General features: G+C 44.0%; 1 protein-coding gene and 1 pseudogene across 1 annotated transcript in view; both read right to left on the reverse strand.

Annotated features, from left to right (window-relative positions):
* Positions 1–2551, reverse strand: part of LOC130860974 (acyl-coenzyme A synthetase ACSM1, mitochondrial-like) — a 66044-nt pseudogene extending 63493 nt beyond the window's left edge.
* A 571-nt stretch (positions 2552–3122) lies between these two features.
* Positions 3123–15838, reverse strand: part of LOC130860975 (serine/threonine-protein phosphatase CPPED1-like) — a 100178-nt gene continuing 87462 nt past the window's right edge. Inside the window, exons 2-4 of the mRNA XM_057749491.1 lie at positions 6469–6914; positions 5602–5820; positions 3123–3220 (exon numbers count right to left, since the gene is read on the reverse strand). Coding sequence (XP_057605474.1) covers positions 3123–3220; positions 5602–5820; positions 6469–6914 — 763 coding nt within the window. The remainder of the gene's footprint in view (positions 3221–5601; positions 5821–6468; positions 6915–15838) is intronic.

Consider the following 15838-nt stretch of genomic DNA (forward strand, 5'->3'; position numbering starts at 1 on the left):
TCCAAGGTGTGTTTACCAGTACACTAATTGGTGAGGCATGTGCTTTAAAAAAATAAATGCAGGGTCAGATCCTCTCAGTAAATTCCATAGGAATTTTCCGTCTAGTTCAATGTTTCCCAACCTTTGAAACTAATACACCTTTTCAACAAAACTGAAAATAGTGTGCATTCCTCATTCACCCTGAGAAACCTCACACTCCCTGAGGCATACTGTGTCTTCCTGCGTAGCCCAGAAGCCAAGAGGTTTCTTGTCTAGCTTTATTTCCTTAGTTTGTATTCTGAAAAGAGTTGCTAATTCCTTGTCCTTTTTCAATATCTAAAGTTATGTGAGCAAACTGCAGGCATGTCCCCAGTCTCCACGCTTTGAACACCCTCACGTACACCCTCCAGAGAGGACACTGCCCGCTCCTGCCGGCACCAGGGGTGAGAAACGCTGCTCTAACGAGAGGAGGAAGCCAGACCCGGGTCAGCTCACGTGGCTGCTGTGGGCTGGCAGCATGGTCCAGGGTCAGATGACGACAAACCACCCTTCATCAAGCACGTGCCGTGTCCCAGGCATGGGGCTAAGTGCTCTTATACACGCCTCCCTTTCCTTGGTTCTCACACTAACCTTATGAGGTTGGGACAAGTACCCGTGTTTAACAAGGCAGTAAACTAAGGCAGAAAGATGTTCAGCAGATTAGGGGAAGCCACTTTGCTGGAGAGTAGCACCAAAGGACTCGAATCCAGGGCCGTCTGAAGCCGAAGGCTGCCTGGTGACCTGCGACGTTATGTGGCCTCATGCACCCCGTCCTCGTGAGCACACCACCCTTTCTACCACATACTACCCATGGCACTTGTCATCTGTTATTTTCCTTTCACTTCATGAGCTAGTTATAATTTCTTCGAACACATGGTAAACACCCAAGCGTTTAATTGTAAGTGCCTCAGGGGCTCTCCCACCCTCACCACATCATGGGCCTCCCGTGGGATGAGCTGTACCCAGGCAAGCCCTCCACTGAGGATTCCAGGGCCCCTTCTGGGCAGACCCTTCGGCGAGTGGGCAGTTGTTCAGCGGGGTCACCAGAAACGGGCTGGTATTAGATGTGTGCATGTTGTGGAGAAGTTCTTGGGGAGAGAAAGAGCCTCATGCTGTACCGGGAACATCGCTCTAAGCCAAGGAAACTATGCCTGCGGACCCACCACCTGTTAGTGTAAATAAAGTTTTATTGGAAATTAGTCACGCCCACTTGCTCAGGTAGCGCTTGTGGCTGTTTTCATGCTACAAGTTGAACAGTTGCTACAGACGCAACAGCCCAAGATGTTCACTGTCTGACCCTGTGCAGGGAAAGTATGCTGACTCCTGCTCTAGGTGATGCGTTTCCCATCCAAAAGTCGGCTGGTAAATACCAATCCAGAGGTAACACGGCTATTACCTGTGATTCCACTGATTAGGAGATGTGAATCAAGTTTAACTCAATTCCGTATTTATTTCTTGAGGAGCTACTATGTGATAGTCTTGGCTAGGGGCTGGGTTTATAGAGGTGAACAAAGCTGGGACTCCACTTCCTGGAGGAATCAGGATGGAAACAAATAATTTCAGTACAACTCAGTATCAGATGTCAGAGTAGAATTTGATGTTTCATTTTTCCTAGTAAGTAGACCCTGGAAACCTGATCTTTTTGTTCTTTAAATCTTTGAAATTCTAAAACCAGAACATTACATGGGCTAAGATTTTTCTCCACTTTTTTTAAAAAGCATAAATAGAGATGAAACTAGAATTCTGTGAAATTACTCATTAGCTTTTACAGGAAAGACCAACTTATTGGAATTTTTCATAATTGACATATTCTCTCTGGGCTTTCTACTACACAGTTCTAATCTCTATGTGGAGAATGGAAAAAAGAAAAGATATCGGGACATCAAGGGAAACAGGATCGGTTAAAGAGCTACTTTTGTTTTTTAAGATTGAGTTTTTAAATTGAAATCTGTATTAATTGGGTCACATATTAACCTTCTGCTGAAAAAAGGTATAAGGGATACAGACAATGGCCAGGAGGTTCGACCAAGATTTCATCATCTCCTGTCTTTGCAACTCCAACTAGGTATCAGGTGAATTAAGGGGAAAATCAATTTCTACATCCCGTGGATGTGATGAAATTGATTATGCTCGGGCACAGCAAAAGAAGACGGAAGATAATGGTGCCACTTCACATCTGTGCATCTGTCCTGCCCCGATAACTGTTTATTTGCACTGACTACTGACAATGTTTTCTTACCATACAGAGAAGGTTTTTTATTGAGCTTCAAAAGGAGAAACCAAATGCACCTGTTTCTAGGGAAACCTGAGCTGGGAAGCGCAAGGATCCGATTCACAGAACACATCCCTCCACACAGGGTGGCCCACTATATAGTAACACCCCTCCTCCTCATTTCCCTCCTCCCGTTTAGGAAAGTAATGCCACAGTGCGAGATGATTGTTGATGCTCGTTATTAAATCATGTATTCACCCCACACAATGATTCAGAATTATTCATTAAGCTTGCTGGAAGGAGGCTGGGTGTTACCTCCATGGCGGTTGAGGAGGGAGGTGCTCTTTAAAAGGATATTTTGTAACAACACGATTATCATAATTAAAAGCTACTCTGATATTCTGATGAGCTTTTGACATATTTTTGAGTACTGGCGTTTTAGCACTAGGAGATAAATGAGACTGAAATAGTATTAGGGAATAATACTGCTATGGGGGAAAAAGCTGGAGGCAGTATGAAATACCATCTGCCATCATCACCCCCAATTTGATCATGGGCTTTAAGTCAGTGAATTTCACAAAATGTCACTTGAACTTCTGGCTTTCCAAAATGAGTTCAAGAATTACATGGCTGTGACCTGAGTGATCTCCAGCATTACCGAGTCGTGGGGGCCTGCATTCCCCATCACAGTCCACCTACCTGTGCTCCCAAACCACACAGGCCCCTCAGGCGGCCACAGAGCTGTGACCACATCTGGTCCCCATCTCTTCCTAATGCTGCCCATGGTTTATTCTGAGTTTGAAAGGCCATTAAGCAGAGGGCCTGGTTTGGGAAGCCACTCAAACTGACAGGTGACTACAGGAAGGACACCCCTCTCTCTGCTTTTCCATGGTCAAGCAGGTCTAGGGGAAGATCCTAAGGCCGATGACCAAGAAGGGCACACCTGCTCATACATGAAGGTGGCGCCTGGTGGGGACAGCAGGGGGCCACCTGGGAAGAGAGCCATCGACTGCTGGGTGAACCTGGAGAGCCAGCACGTGGGTCGGAGCAGAGTCACATGCATTGGCCTCACCCAAGACCGAAGGACCAGGAGGCCACGTGATGTGTGCCCGAAACACACCACGCACAGGCTTGTGCCCAGGAACTCCTTGCAGAGGGACCTGGTCTGCTCTGTGCCGGGTGCACAGTGGGTGCTAAACAGAAATGAGCTGGGCTGGTTGGCCCCCGAGGGAAGGAGCCTGAGTCAGAGGTTCATCCTTCACACATCCCGCCAACGCTGATGAAGCATTTACTACAGGCTAAGACCTGAGCAGGGCGTCCCTGCACTCAAGGAGCTCAGAGGCTACGGGGGCTTCGGACAGGCTGACACTTACCAATGCGCTGGGAACAAGGGAAGCTGAGGAAGAACCCAGAGGGGCAGGGATGGGGGCACCTTGTACTGAAAGTTGAGGTGGCATTGCCAGATGAAATGGAAGAGGCACAGACAGTGACAATGGGTGAGGAGCCGGCCCGATCCTATGCGTGAGGAGGCCTCCGAAGGGTAGATGCTGCCAGGCTACACACCCCTCTGGCTGTAGGAGGAGAATGGACTGGAATGGGGCAAGAATGGGGCAGGGGACCAAGTCAGAGCTGTTGCTATGACCCAACTGGGAGGCAATGGAGGCGTAAAGAAGTGGACAGGCTGGAGAGCTATTAAAGAGGTAGAATTAAAGGCACATGAAGTGTCAATCTTCCTGGGCAGGGAGGCCCTACTGGAGAAGAATCCATCAGTTCCAGAGTCAGATGCTGCTAAGAGCTGATAAGATTGTTTACAGTAGCCAAGACACGGAAGCAGCCCAAGTGCCCACCAACAGACAACTGGATTAAGACGTGTGGTACACGTACGCACACACATACACACACACACACACACACACAGGAATATTATTTGGCCATAAAAAAAGAAGAAATACTGCCATCTGCAGCAACATGCATGGACCTAAGGACAATTATACCCAGTGAAATAAGTCAAGGAAAGACAAATACTATATGATATCACTTACATGTGGAATCTAAAAAATAATACAAATGAATGTATGTGCAAAACAGAAACAGACTTACCGACATAGAAAACAAACTTGTGGTTACCAAAGGGGAAAGGGAAAGGAGGAGAGACAAATTAGGGGCATGGGATTAACAGATACCAACCACTATATATAAAATAGATAAGTAGCAAGGCTGTACTGTATAGCACCGGGAATAGTACCCAATGTTTTGTAATAACTTCTAATGGAGAGTATAATCTGTAAAAATACTGAATCGCTATGTTGTACACTTGAAACTAACACAATATTGTAAATCAATTATGCTTCAATTGAAAAAAAAAAAAGCAGATAAGAAAACGAGTCCCTCCACTCTGTCTCATGCTTTGCAAGCAACCTCCCAATTATAGCTTGGCCTCCCATGTTGCTCTGCCTATGGGAAGAGACTGAGCTGCTGGGGTTAAGGGGAGGATTTCAGCCCTGCTCTAAATTAATAAAATGCCATTCCAGTGGTAGATCTCAGTCTCTGTGAGCTGGGGCAATTGGAGCCCACCAGAGAGACACAGATCAGCTCTGGGTGTACCGACAAATCCTCCCTGAGCTCATGGGGTTGCAGGCCTGAAGGGAGAGGTGTCTGATGCACCCCAGATGCGATGCCACCCTCTGGGGTTCCTGGGGGGTGGACAGCAGGCTTCCCCCAAGGATGTCCTGTTAGAGCCAAGGGCTGTCTGTGTGTCACTGTCTCCAGGTCTCAGTATCTGGGGTTGCTCATGGGCTGCGTGTGCTCCGTCCTCCGATGGGAAACCCAGAACCACGTGCCACTCAAGAATACGGCTGATAAGAATGGAGAACAAAGAGCAGCTATGGGGACGGCATCTGCATCGTTTAACATTTGATATGAAAGGAATCATTTCAGTGGCATAAAGTGTTCTCACTGGCATTATTCTCTGTTACAAAATAGTCTTGGTGGTGGGGCTGATGCCATCTTGACACTCCATTTCTTTGTCACCAAACTCAAGCATGGCATAAAAGTTCAAAGACCTTAATAGAAGTTTTCCAACTTCATCTCCATGGAACAGCTGGAAAATGTCTCCAATTATGCAAGCTTTTGGTAAAATGTCTCAAAAATACAGAGGGGCCTATTGTACTTTTCACAAGCAAATGTGAATACATTTAATGCTCAAAGATGAAAGGAGTGTCAGGATTTTTTTAATGAGTGCTTGCTACTTAGTGGGGTAGGCCACCGTCCTCTCCCTCCCCCTTAACAAATAATAGAATGTATTTAAATTTTAGGAGAGTTTGATGAAGCACACCCTGGAAAGATCTGAAAGGAGGCATTAGGACCAAAACATGAGACACGACAGTTGTCAAAATTGGAATCCTGGCAAGTCACTGGCAATGTAGGGAACCGGCTTAGAATGCACCACATCTCAGGAGAGGAAAGCTGCAGGTGCTCCCAGGAGGAGAAATTAGGCGTGTGGGCTGGCGGTGCACACAGCACCACCGGAAGTGAGAGCTCTAGACACAGGGTGTCCCCACTGTGTGTGTGCGTAAGGGTGTGCACGCATGCACACGTATGTGACGTGTATGATTAGCTTACAATTCACAGCAGGGTAAGACAGGACTAAATAGATGTCTCCTCCTGCTCAGTCCACCTCCCTAAAGGAACACTGATGAGGCTCCCAGACCTGCCCTACAGCCATGTCCAAGGATTTCCCGGACTACATCTAATACTGGTAGGAAGTCTGGCTCTTAAACATCATCTGCCCTTGGGCAAGTTCCTGAGTCCCAGAGAAAGGAGAAAAAGCATCCCTGGCAACTTCCTTTGCTTGGGGCACAGACAGCTACACTCAGACACCCTCCTTCTATAACCCCCAACCAGTAGTGTCCCCACCCTCAGCTGTGAGCAGCTACAACTTCAGGACTCAGCTTGGGGCTGCTCTAATCCTGCCCAGGCGTCTTCTCATTGAATCCTTACAGCCATACCATGAGAGAGCTGCTATTCCTGCTTTACAGACAGGAAGGTGAGGCTTGGAGGGCGAGGCAGCTCATCTAAGGCCACACGGCCATGAGTGGCAGAGCAGGGATAAAAACTCAGTTCTGCCCAAGGCCACATCCTCCTCTCTCCCCTTTGCCAGGTCGCAGAGGGACAGGAGAAGGATCCGGACATCCCCTCTCCAGACCACCCTTCCACCCAGGCGCCGGGGGTCCCAGGCCTACCTGCTTCCACGAACTTGTCTGCCACCTCCTTCCGCACGGATTTGGTGAGGTTGAAGTAGTAGTCATCCTCATCAATGCTCTGCAGGAACAGCAGGATGTGCTGGAAGACGACCGCGTGCTGGCACTTCCGCTGCCCTGCGATGCTCAGCTGCTGGTCCAGCTTTTGGTCCTGGGCCTGCTTCAAGGCAGAGCACATGGAGGCGTGATACAAGAACTGGGAGTTGAGGACGAGGAACAGGATGCCCCCGACCCAGAAGCTGAAATAGTCATCTCCCCAAGTCCGCTGGAACTCTGCAATGATCTCAGGGGTGGGGATGTTGCCTACGTTGTGGTTGCCGCTGACAAAGACCAGTGGGATCTCACTGTCCACAGCCCTGAGCACCCGCTGCAGGTCCTCTGTCTGCTCCTTCCGCCAGGGTGTCCCTGGAAGAGTGAGGCATGTCCTGAAATGGCCGAGGCTGTTTACGCTTTTGTTAATATCAAATAGGAGAATAATCTAGAAATCCACTCAACTGGACACATGGAAACAGCCCAAAGCAGTCATATGTTAAACAAATCAACAAGTGAGGTGAGAACTTCTGTCCTCCTTCCCCTGGAAATTCAGCATCTAACTGGCCATCTGATGCAACACTGATGATTAAGTGATGGTGTAGAGTTCTTCTAATCGTAAATATTAGTGAAGCTGAATTTCTATTTAATTTTATTAGAAAATAAATATAAATAGTTGTGACTTTTCTTCCCTGTTTCAAGGGATCATCAAATGCACCCCTGAGATGTGTGGACCCAGCTCTGAACACTAATCTCAAATGACAGCTATTTAGGTTTTTCTTACCATACACAAGACCATGCAGACTGTGCGACCACATTTATGAGAAAAATTCTTAGAATCCAAATGGCTACATCAATTGGCATGTGTATCTTGCCAAACCTTCCCCATATGGGGGAAGAGGCATGTTATATTCTGCTAACAGTGTGTAAGAGAGCAGGGGATCAATGTCTTAACATGAAGCACACTACCCCTGGCACTCAGGAGTTGGTATGGAGATGATTATGTGGGCAAAGACTGGGCTCTCCCCTCCCAGGCTTCCAACTGTGGGTTCCAAGTGTGGATTCCTGGCTTCCACACTTCCTGTAATAATATATTAAAACCTTAATAAATGGGTTTTGAAATGACCAATTTAATTCCAGATCTGCTTTGTGTGTGTGTATTTGTGTGTGTGCATGAGCGCATGCGTGCGCTAATTTATTCAACAAATATTTATCGAATACCAACTATGTATAAGGTACTGATTCAGTTACCAGGATGAGTTGTGAGTCAAAGAGACACACAAACCCTTCCTTTCAAACTGGTGAGTCAGATAATCTGTCACGTAAATCACAGAAGCACACACATCTGATTCACATGTTATTAAGTGTGATTGAGAAAAGTAAAGCGGGGAAAGGATGGAATTCCTGATAGTCCTAAGGATTAAGCTCAGCATCCCACAAAGACAGCATAAGACAAATGATGAAAGAGAGCAGTCTACCTTCACAAGGGATGATAAAAACTCACCTGAAAGGGCTTCTCTGGTGGCGCAGTGGTCAAGAATCCATCTGCCAATGCAGGGAACACGGGTTTGAGCCCTGGTCTGGGGAGATCCCACACGCCGCGGAGCAACTAAGCCCATGTTGTGAACCACAACTATTGAGCCCGTGTGCCACAACTCCTGAAGCCTGCACGCCTAGAGCCTGTGCTCCACAACAAGAGAAGTTCGCGCACCGCAACGAAGAGTAACCCCCACTGGCCACAACTAGAGAAAGCCATGCACAGCAGTGAAGACCCAATGCAGCCAAAAACAATTTAAAAAAAAAAGAAAGGAATTCAGTCTAGATCAGGGGTCCTTAACCCCCTTGGGCAACACAGCAGGAGGTAAGTGGAGCTTCATCTGCCACTCCCCACTGCTCGCATTACGGCCTGAACCATCATCATATTCCCCCCTTCCCCCAACCAAGGGAAAACTGTCTTCCACGAAACTGGTTCCTGGTGCCAAAAAGGTTGTGGACTGCTGGTCTAGATGGCCAAAAAATAAGCAGATGTGAAATAGGAACTGGTAAAACTAACTCAGGAAAGAAAGAGAGGGAACCGACAAAGCTGTTTCAGAAATTATGACCACAAGATTAGCAGTAGTGAGGTTTCCTTCACAGCAAGTATATGCCTGTTTTTCTAAATAGGCCATGAGAATGTGTACAGAATGTGCATTCTCTAACTGTTGAATATAGAGCCCGTCACATTTCCACTCAAACTTGTTAATGGGGTGACTCAAATTCTTTGCTTTTTGGCCTATTGATCTCTATCAGTTTCTGAAAGACTTGGTTAGGGTACCACTGTAATTATGGATTGATCCACTTCTCCTTGTGATTCTGCCAAGTTCGGCATTCACTTAGTTTTAGCTATGTTGTTAGACGCTTAAAAGTTCACAATCCCCATATCTCACTGAAATATTTTTACATGTAATCCTAACAAAATAAATAAATAAAAAGAAAATAAAGAGGTAGATCTATATTGACGTTCTGGAAAGATCTGTAATATATATTAAATTAAAAAGGTAAGACATGGAAGAGTAAAAATCACATATAAATTTTGAAAAGGCTAACATATTCATGTATTATGGATAGAACTTCTCCAAAGATACAAAGGAAACTATTAACTCTGGTGAAGTCTGGAAAACAGAAGTGGAGAGTGAAGGAGACTTTCACATTTGGCTTAAAACCCTTCGGACTATATTTTAAAAGTTCCTTCCTTTCTTCTCCACTTTTTCCAAGCTTATGTATCATTTTCATTTTAAAAAAGAATTAAATTTTAAAAAGAGAGAATTTTTAAAAGCTTATGTATTATTCTTCTAAAATTTTTTTTAAAAAATCCTTAGCCCCAGGAGCCTAAGGATTGAAGAAACTTCAGGGGAGGCCAGTCAGGCTGCTGTATTTCCAGTGGACCCCAATCTCGGGGGTGAGTGGAATTTGCTTGGGAAAGGCTGGTTGAGCCCCATAGGAAGAGCTCAGGTGAGGGGAGAAGCAGGTCCTGCCTGGCACTGGGGACCAGGAAGCCTCTCCCTCGGTGATGCTGGGGATTTGCTTACAATCAGCATCTGTTTCCTCACTTGTCTAGGCTGCCCTGGGGTTCCTGGTTTGAAGATGCCATTGACTGATGTTGCTTTCTTAGCTGAATTTGGACTGTGGGTATCTGTGTTGACTCTAATCCCCTCTAAGACCCCGCTGGTGAGTTCTTTTCCCATGTGAACATACTGCTAGTTAGAGATGATGAATCCTTTATGGCCTTGAACATGATAAACCATCTCAAAGGGACTCCATGAACCAAGACTAATGTCATCACTACTTTTCATAACCATTTTTCTAGAAGACCCCAAAGCCACCACAATTGTCTCCTTCTTTCCATTGACTTGGGAATTTTCTGACACTCAATACTAGCCAATATTTACCGAGCACTTACTCCAGGCCAGGCGCTGCTCTAAGAACTGTACGTGTATTCACTCAGGTGACAACCAGTGGGGAACTTGAACTCGGTGCTCTGGCTCAGAGTGCTGCCTCTCATTACAGGGTCCTGGTCACTGTGTATTATCAAGTCCTGATCCATAAGATGCGGACTTGATAATACACTGGGGTGCAGAGTGTCTCCCATTCTTGATTTTCAAAAGACATTTCATCACAATGCTTCACACACTGACTGAGGCAGACACAGAGAATGTTCAAGTAGCATACACAGAGAAGTTAAAAAGAAGCACCTCAAAAGACAGACTTATTCAAACCTTGGAAAGGAGACCTTATCTACAAAGCAATCTACAGTGAAGAGCTCTGAATTATTCATGATAATAGGATGTTCATTTTTTTCCAAACTTCAGATGAATGCTGCTCTTGGAGAAATCACAAATAATTCCCAATAACCTGTTTAAAAAACATGAAGCCCATCTTCCCTAGATCCCCTCAATCAAAGACGAGCCTCTCTTGTGCAGCTTTCCCAGAACTTTCTATACCCCCCTCCTCCACTCCCATGTGGATGTGGAGTCTGTGACACATGGGTTTGGAGCTTGGCTCTTGCCCTTCACAAGAGAAGGAGGAGGAAAGCCCAAGAGAGGAGTGAGAGAAGAAGGTGCCCAGTTCCCTGGCTGGCCTGTTAGAGACACTCAATCTGGAGGTGACTTTCCTCTTATAGGAACCACCTTCTAGAGACTTGTGCGGAGTCAAATGCCTCGAGATGGCTTTGCATCAGAGTAAAGAGTACCCTGAACCTTGCACCTAGGATGCCTCTTTTAGGCCCGAAAGAGTTGCCAAGGGGTTGAGGAAGTTCCTGATGGATGGTCTTACCTACCAAACAGAAACTCTGAGATGCTGGGGTAGCACTGGGACCTTGTGGGGTGTGACACATTGGGTTGTCTGGTCTACAATCCCCCTGCAGCAGACCAGTGGGAGAGACAGAAAGGACAGGAAGAAGGACTAGGTCTGTTCAAAAAGGTTGTGTGTGTGTGTGTGTGTGCGCGCGTGCGTGTGTGTGTGTTGGAAGGAAATGAGTAAGTAAGGGGAGAGAAGCATGGAGGGGCAGCATCCACACCTGGCATGGAAGCCAGACTTGGGTGGTAGTGGGGGTCGTGGGGCCACACACAGCCATGGGTTCCTTGGGAGACTCATCACTTCCCAGACATTGTCACCTGCGATGACCCCCTGGCAGGGGTGAGACGTGATGTTGACAGAGCAGTAGAGTATTGGCTGAAAGCAGGGCCTCTGAGGCCACACTGACCTGGAATCTCAGCTTTAACACTCACTGTGCACTTGGGCAAACTACTTACCCTTCCTGAGTCCCATATGTAACAATGGGGATACTACCTCCATTAAAGGCTTGTTGTGAGAATAAAATAAGATGATGTATGCAAAGAACTGAGCACATTGCAGGCACATTCTCACTCAGGGTCTGTCCCCATTGCCCAGACCATCCTTCTCCCGATGGCCACAGGATCCACTCCTCAGGTCTTTGCCATTCTAAAAAAGGCAAATCCTCTCTAGCCCTGGGGATTCCTGATTGCTTTTTCTGCTTAATTTTTTACCCATAGTACTTATCACCATCTAGCATAGTATATATTTTCATAAGCTCCATGAGGGTAGGAGTTTTTGTCTGTTTTATTTGCTGGTATATCCCCAATGTCTAGCACATAATAAACATGTAAGAGACATTTATGGAATTATTGCCTCAAAGGATATCATTAAATTGTAATTATATATATTAATTACTGGACATTTTTGCCATGTTGTGGCCTGCAGGATAACCAGGTCTCATCAACCTCCTTACCAATGTCAAAGGGTATCTTCCTTCTCTTAATCACCAGCGACCAGGGAAGGGAGATGGAATTGATACAGAAACTTCAATCATCAGTTGTTCTCTACCCTGGTTGCATGTTAGAATCACTTTGGTAATCACCCTAAAAATAACAGTGACAGGCCTGATGCCAAAAACGTGGCCTCTGTGCATCGGTGCCAAATGGAATCTTGGAGACAGATTTTTGGGTGAAGTTGAAAAGAATAACTTTATTTGTTTGCCAGGCAAAGATGGACACAGCTGGCTCCTGCCCCCCAAAACTGTGTGTCCCAAAGTGGGAGGATGTGATGAGGCATTTTATAGCAATGGTTCAAGGGTGGGGTTGCTGATAAGATTAGGGTGTATGCAGGACCTGCACACCTTTAATCCTGTCTCAGGTGGTCTCCTAATCTTGATGAGCTCCTCTGGTTCCTTTAATCTGGCCTCAGTGGTTTTTTTTCTTTAACTTTTTATTTTTTTATTTTTTACAGTAAACTGCATATATTTGGAGTGTACAATTTGGTATCCCAGTCTCCCAATTCATTCCCTCCCCAACTCTTCCTGCTTTCCCCACTTGGTGTCCATATGTTTGTTCTCTACATCTGTGTCTCTATTTCTGCCTTGCAAACTGGTTGATTTGTACCATTTTTCTATAGTCCACATATATGTGTTAATATACAATATTTGTTTTTCTCTTTCTGACTCACTTCACTCTGTATGACAGTCTCTAGGTCCATCCATGTCTCTAAAAATGTCCCAGTTTCATTGCTTTCTACAGCTGAGCAATATTCCATTGTATATATGTACCACATCTTCTTTATCCATTCATCTGTTGATGGACATTTAGTTCGCTTCCAAGTCCTGGCTATTGTAAATAGTGCTGCAATGAACATTGGAGTGCATGTGTCTTTTTGAATGATGGTGTTCTCTGGGTATATGCCCAGCAGTGGGATTGCTGGGTCATATGGTAGTTCTATTTTTAGTTTTGCAAGGAACCTCCATACTATTTTCCATAGTGGCTGTATCAATTTATATTCCCACCAGCAATGCAAGAGCGTTCCTTTTTCTCCACACCCTCTCCAGGATTTACTGTTTGTAGATTTTCTGATGATGCCCATTCTAACCAGTGTGAAGTGATACCTCATTGTCGTTTTGATTTGCATTTCTCTAATCATTAGTGATGTTGAGCAGCTTTTCATGTGCCTCTTGTCCATCCGTATGTCTTCTTCAGAGAAATGCCTATTTAGGTCTTCTGCCCATTTTTTGATTGGGTTGTTTGTTTTTTTTGATATTGAGCTGGATGAACTGTTTATATATTTTGGAGATTAATCCTTTGTTTGTTGATTCATTTGCAAATATTTTCTCCCATTCAGAGGGTTGTCTTTTTGTCTTGCTTATAGTTTCCTTTGCTGTGCAGAAGCTTTGAAGTTTCATTAGGTCCCGCTTATTTATTTTTGTTTTTCTTTGCATTATTCTAGGGGGTGGATCAAAAAAGATCTTGCTGTTATCTACGTAGAAGAGTGTTCTTCCTATGTTTTCCTCTAGGAGTTTTATAGTGTCTGCCCTTACATTTAGGTCTTTTATCCATTTTGAGTTTATTTTTGTGTATGGTGTTAGGGAGTGTTCTAATTTCATTCTTTTACATGTAGCTGTCCAGTTTTCCCAGCACCACTGTTTGAAGAGGCTACCTTTCCTCCATTGTATATCCTTGCCTCCTTTGTCATGGATTAGTTGACCATAGTTTATCTCTGGGATTTCTGTCCTGTTCCATTGATCTGTATTTCTGTTTTTGTGCCAGTACCATATTGTCTTGATCACTGTAGCCTTGTAGTATAGCCTGAAGTTGGGAAGCATGATTCCACAAACTCCATCTTTCCTTCTCAAGGTTGCTTTGGCTATTTGGGGTCTTTTGCGTTTCCATATAAATAGTAAAATTTCTTGTTCTAGTTCTGAGAAAAATGCCATTGGTAATTTGATCGGGATTGCATTGAATCTGTAAATTGCTTTTCGCAATATAGTCATTTTCACAATGTTGATTCTTCCAATCCAAGAACATGGTATGTCCCTCCATCTGTTTGTGTCGTCTTTGATTTCTTTCATTAGTGTCTTATAGTTTTCTGAGTACAGGTCTTTTACCTCCTTGGTTGGGTTTATTCCTAGGTATTTTGTTCTTTTTGTTGCAATGGTGAATGGGATTGTTTCCTTAATTTCTCTTTCTGATCTTTCATTGTTGGTGTATAGAAATGCAAGAGATTTCTGTGTGTTAATTTTGTATCCTGCAACCTTACTAAATTCATTGATTAGCTCAAGTAGTTTTCTGGTGGCCTCTTTAGGATTTTCTATGTATAGGATCATGTCATCTGCAAACAGTGACAGTTTTACTTCTTCTTTTTGATTTTGGATTCCTTTGATTTCTTTTTCTTCTCTGATTGCTGTGGCAAGGACTTCCAAAACTATGTTGAATAGTAGTGGTGAGAGTGAACCTCCTTGTCTTGTTCCTGATCTTAGAGGGAATGCTTGCAGTTTTTCACCATTGAGAATGATGTTTGCTGTGGGTTTGTCATATATGGCCTTTATTATGTTGAGGTAGGTTCCCTCTATGCCCACCTTCTGGAGAGTTTTTATCATAAATGGGTGTTGAATTTTGTCAAAAGCTTTTTCTGCATCTATTGAGATGATCATATGGTTTTTATCCTTCAGTTTGTTAATGTGGTGTATCACATTGATTGATTTGCGTATATTGAAGAATCCTTGCATTCCAGGGATAAACCCCACCTGATCATGGTGTGTGATCCTTTTAATGTGTTGTTGGGTTCTGTTGGCTAGTATTTTGTTGAGGATTTTTGCATCTCAATTCATCAGTGATATTGGTCTGTAGTTTTCTTTTTTTGTAGTATCTTTGTCTGGTTTTGGTATCAGGGTGATGGTGGCCTCATAAAATGAGTTTAGGATTGTTCCTTCCTCTGCAATGTTTTGGAAGAGTTTGAGAAGGATGGGTGTTAGCTCGTCTCTAAATGTTTGATAAAATTCGCCTGTGAATCCATCTGCTCCTGGACTTTTGTTTGTTGGGAGATTTTTGATCACAGTTTCAATTTCATGACTTGTGATTGGTCTGCTCATATTTTCTATGTCTTCCTGATTCAGTCTTGGAAGTTTATACCTTTCTAAGAATGTGTCCATTTCATCCAGGTTGTCCATTTTATTGGCATATAGTTGCTTGTAATAATCTCTTATGGTGCTTTTTATTTCTGCCTTGTCTTTTGTAACTTCTCCTGTTTCATTTCTAATTTTATTGATTTGAGTCCTCTCCCTCTTTTTCTTGATGAGTCTTGCTAGAGGTTTATCAATTTTATTTATCTTCTCAAAGAACCAGCTTTTAGTTTTATTGAGTTTTGCTATTGTTTTCTTTGTCTCTATTTCATTTATTTCTGCTCTAATCTTTATGAGTTCTCTCCATCTACTCACTTTGGGTGTTGTTTGCTCTTCTTTGTCAATTTTCTTGAGGTGTAAGTTTAGATTGTTTATTTGGGATTTTTCTTGTTTCTTGGTGTCGGATTGTATCACTATAAATTTCCCTCTTAGAACTGCCTTTGCTGCATCCCATAGGTTTTGGATTGTTGTGTTTTCATTGTCATTTGTCTCTAGGTATTTTTGGATTTCCTCTTTGATTTCTTCAGTGATCTGTTGCTTATTTAGTAGTGTATTGTTTAGCCTCCATGTGTTTGGTTTTTACAGATTTTTTTCCCCTGTAATTGATTTCTAATCTCATAGCATTGTGGTCAGAAAAGATGCTTGATAGGATTTCAATTTTCTTGTATTTATCAAGGCTTGATTTATGACCCAAAATGTGATCTATCCTGGAGAAGGTTCCATGCGTATTTGAGAAGAATGTGTAATCTGCTGTTTTTGGATGTAATGTCCTATAAATATCTATTAAATCCAGCTGATTTATTGTGTCATTTAAAGCTTGTGTTTCCTTATTAATTTTTTGTGTGGATGATCTGTCCATTGGTGTAAGTGGGGTGT

The sequence above is a fragment of the Hippopotamus amphibius genome, chromosome 9 (assembly GCF_030028045.1).
Source record: "Hippopotamus amphibius kiboko isolate mHipAmp2 chromosome 9, mHipAmp2.hap2, whole genome shotgun sequence".
Lineage (NCBI taxonomy): Eukaryota > Metazoa > Chordata > Mammalia > Artiodactyla > Hippopotamidae > Hippopotamus > Hippopotamus amphibius.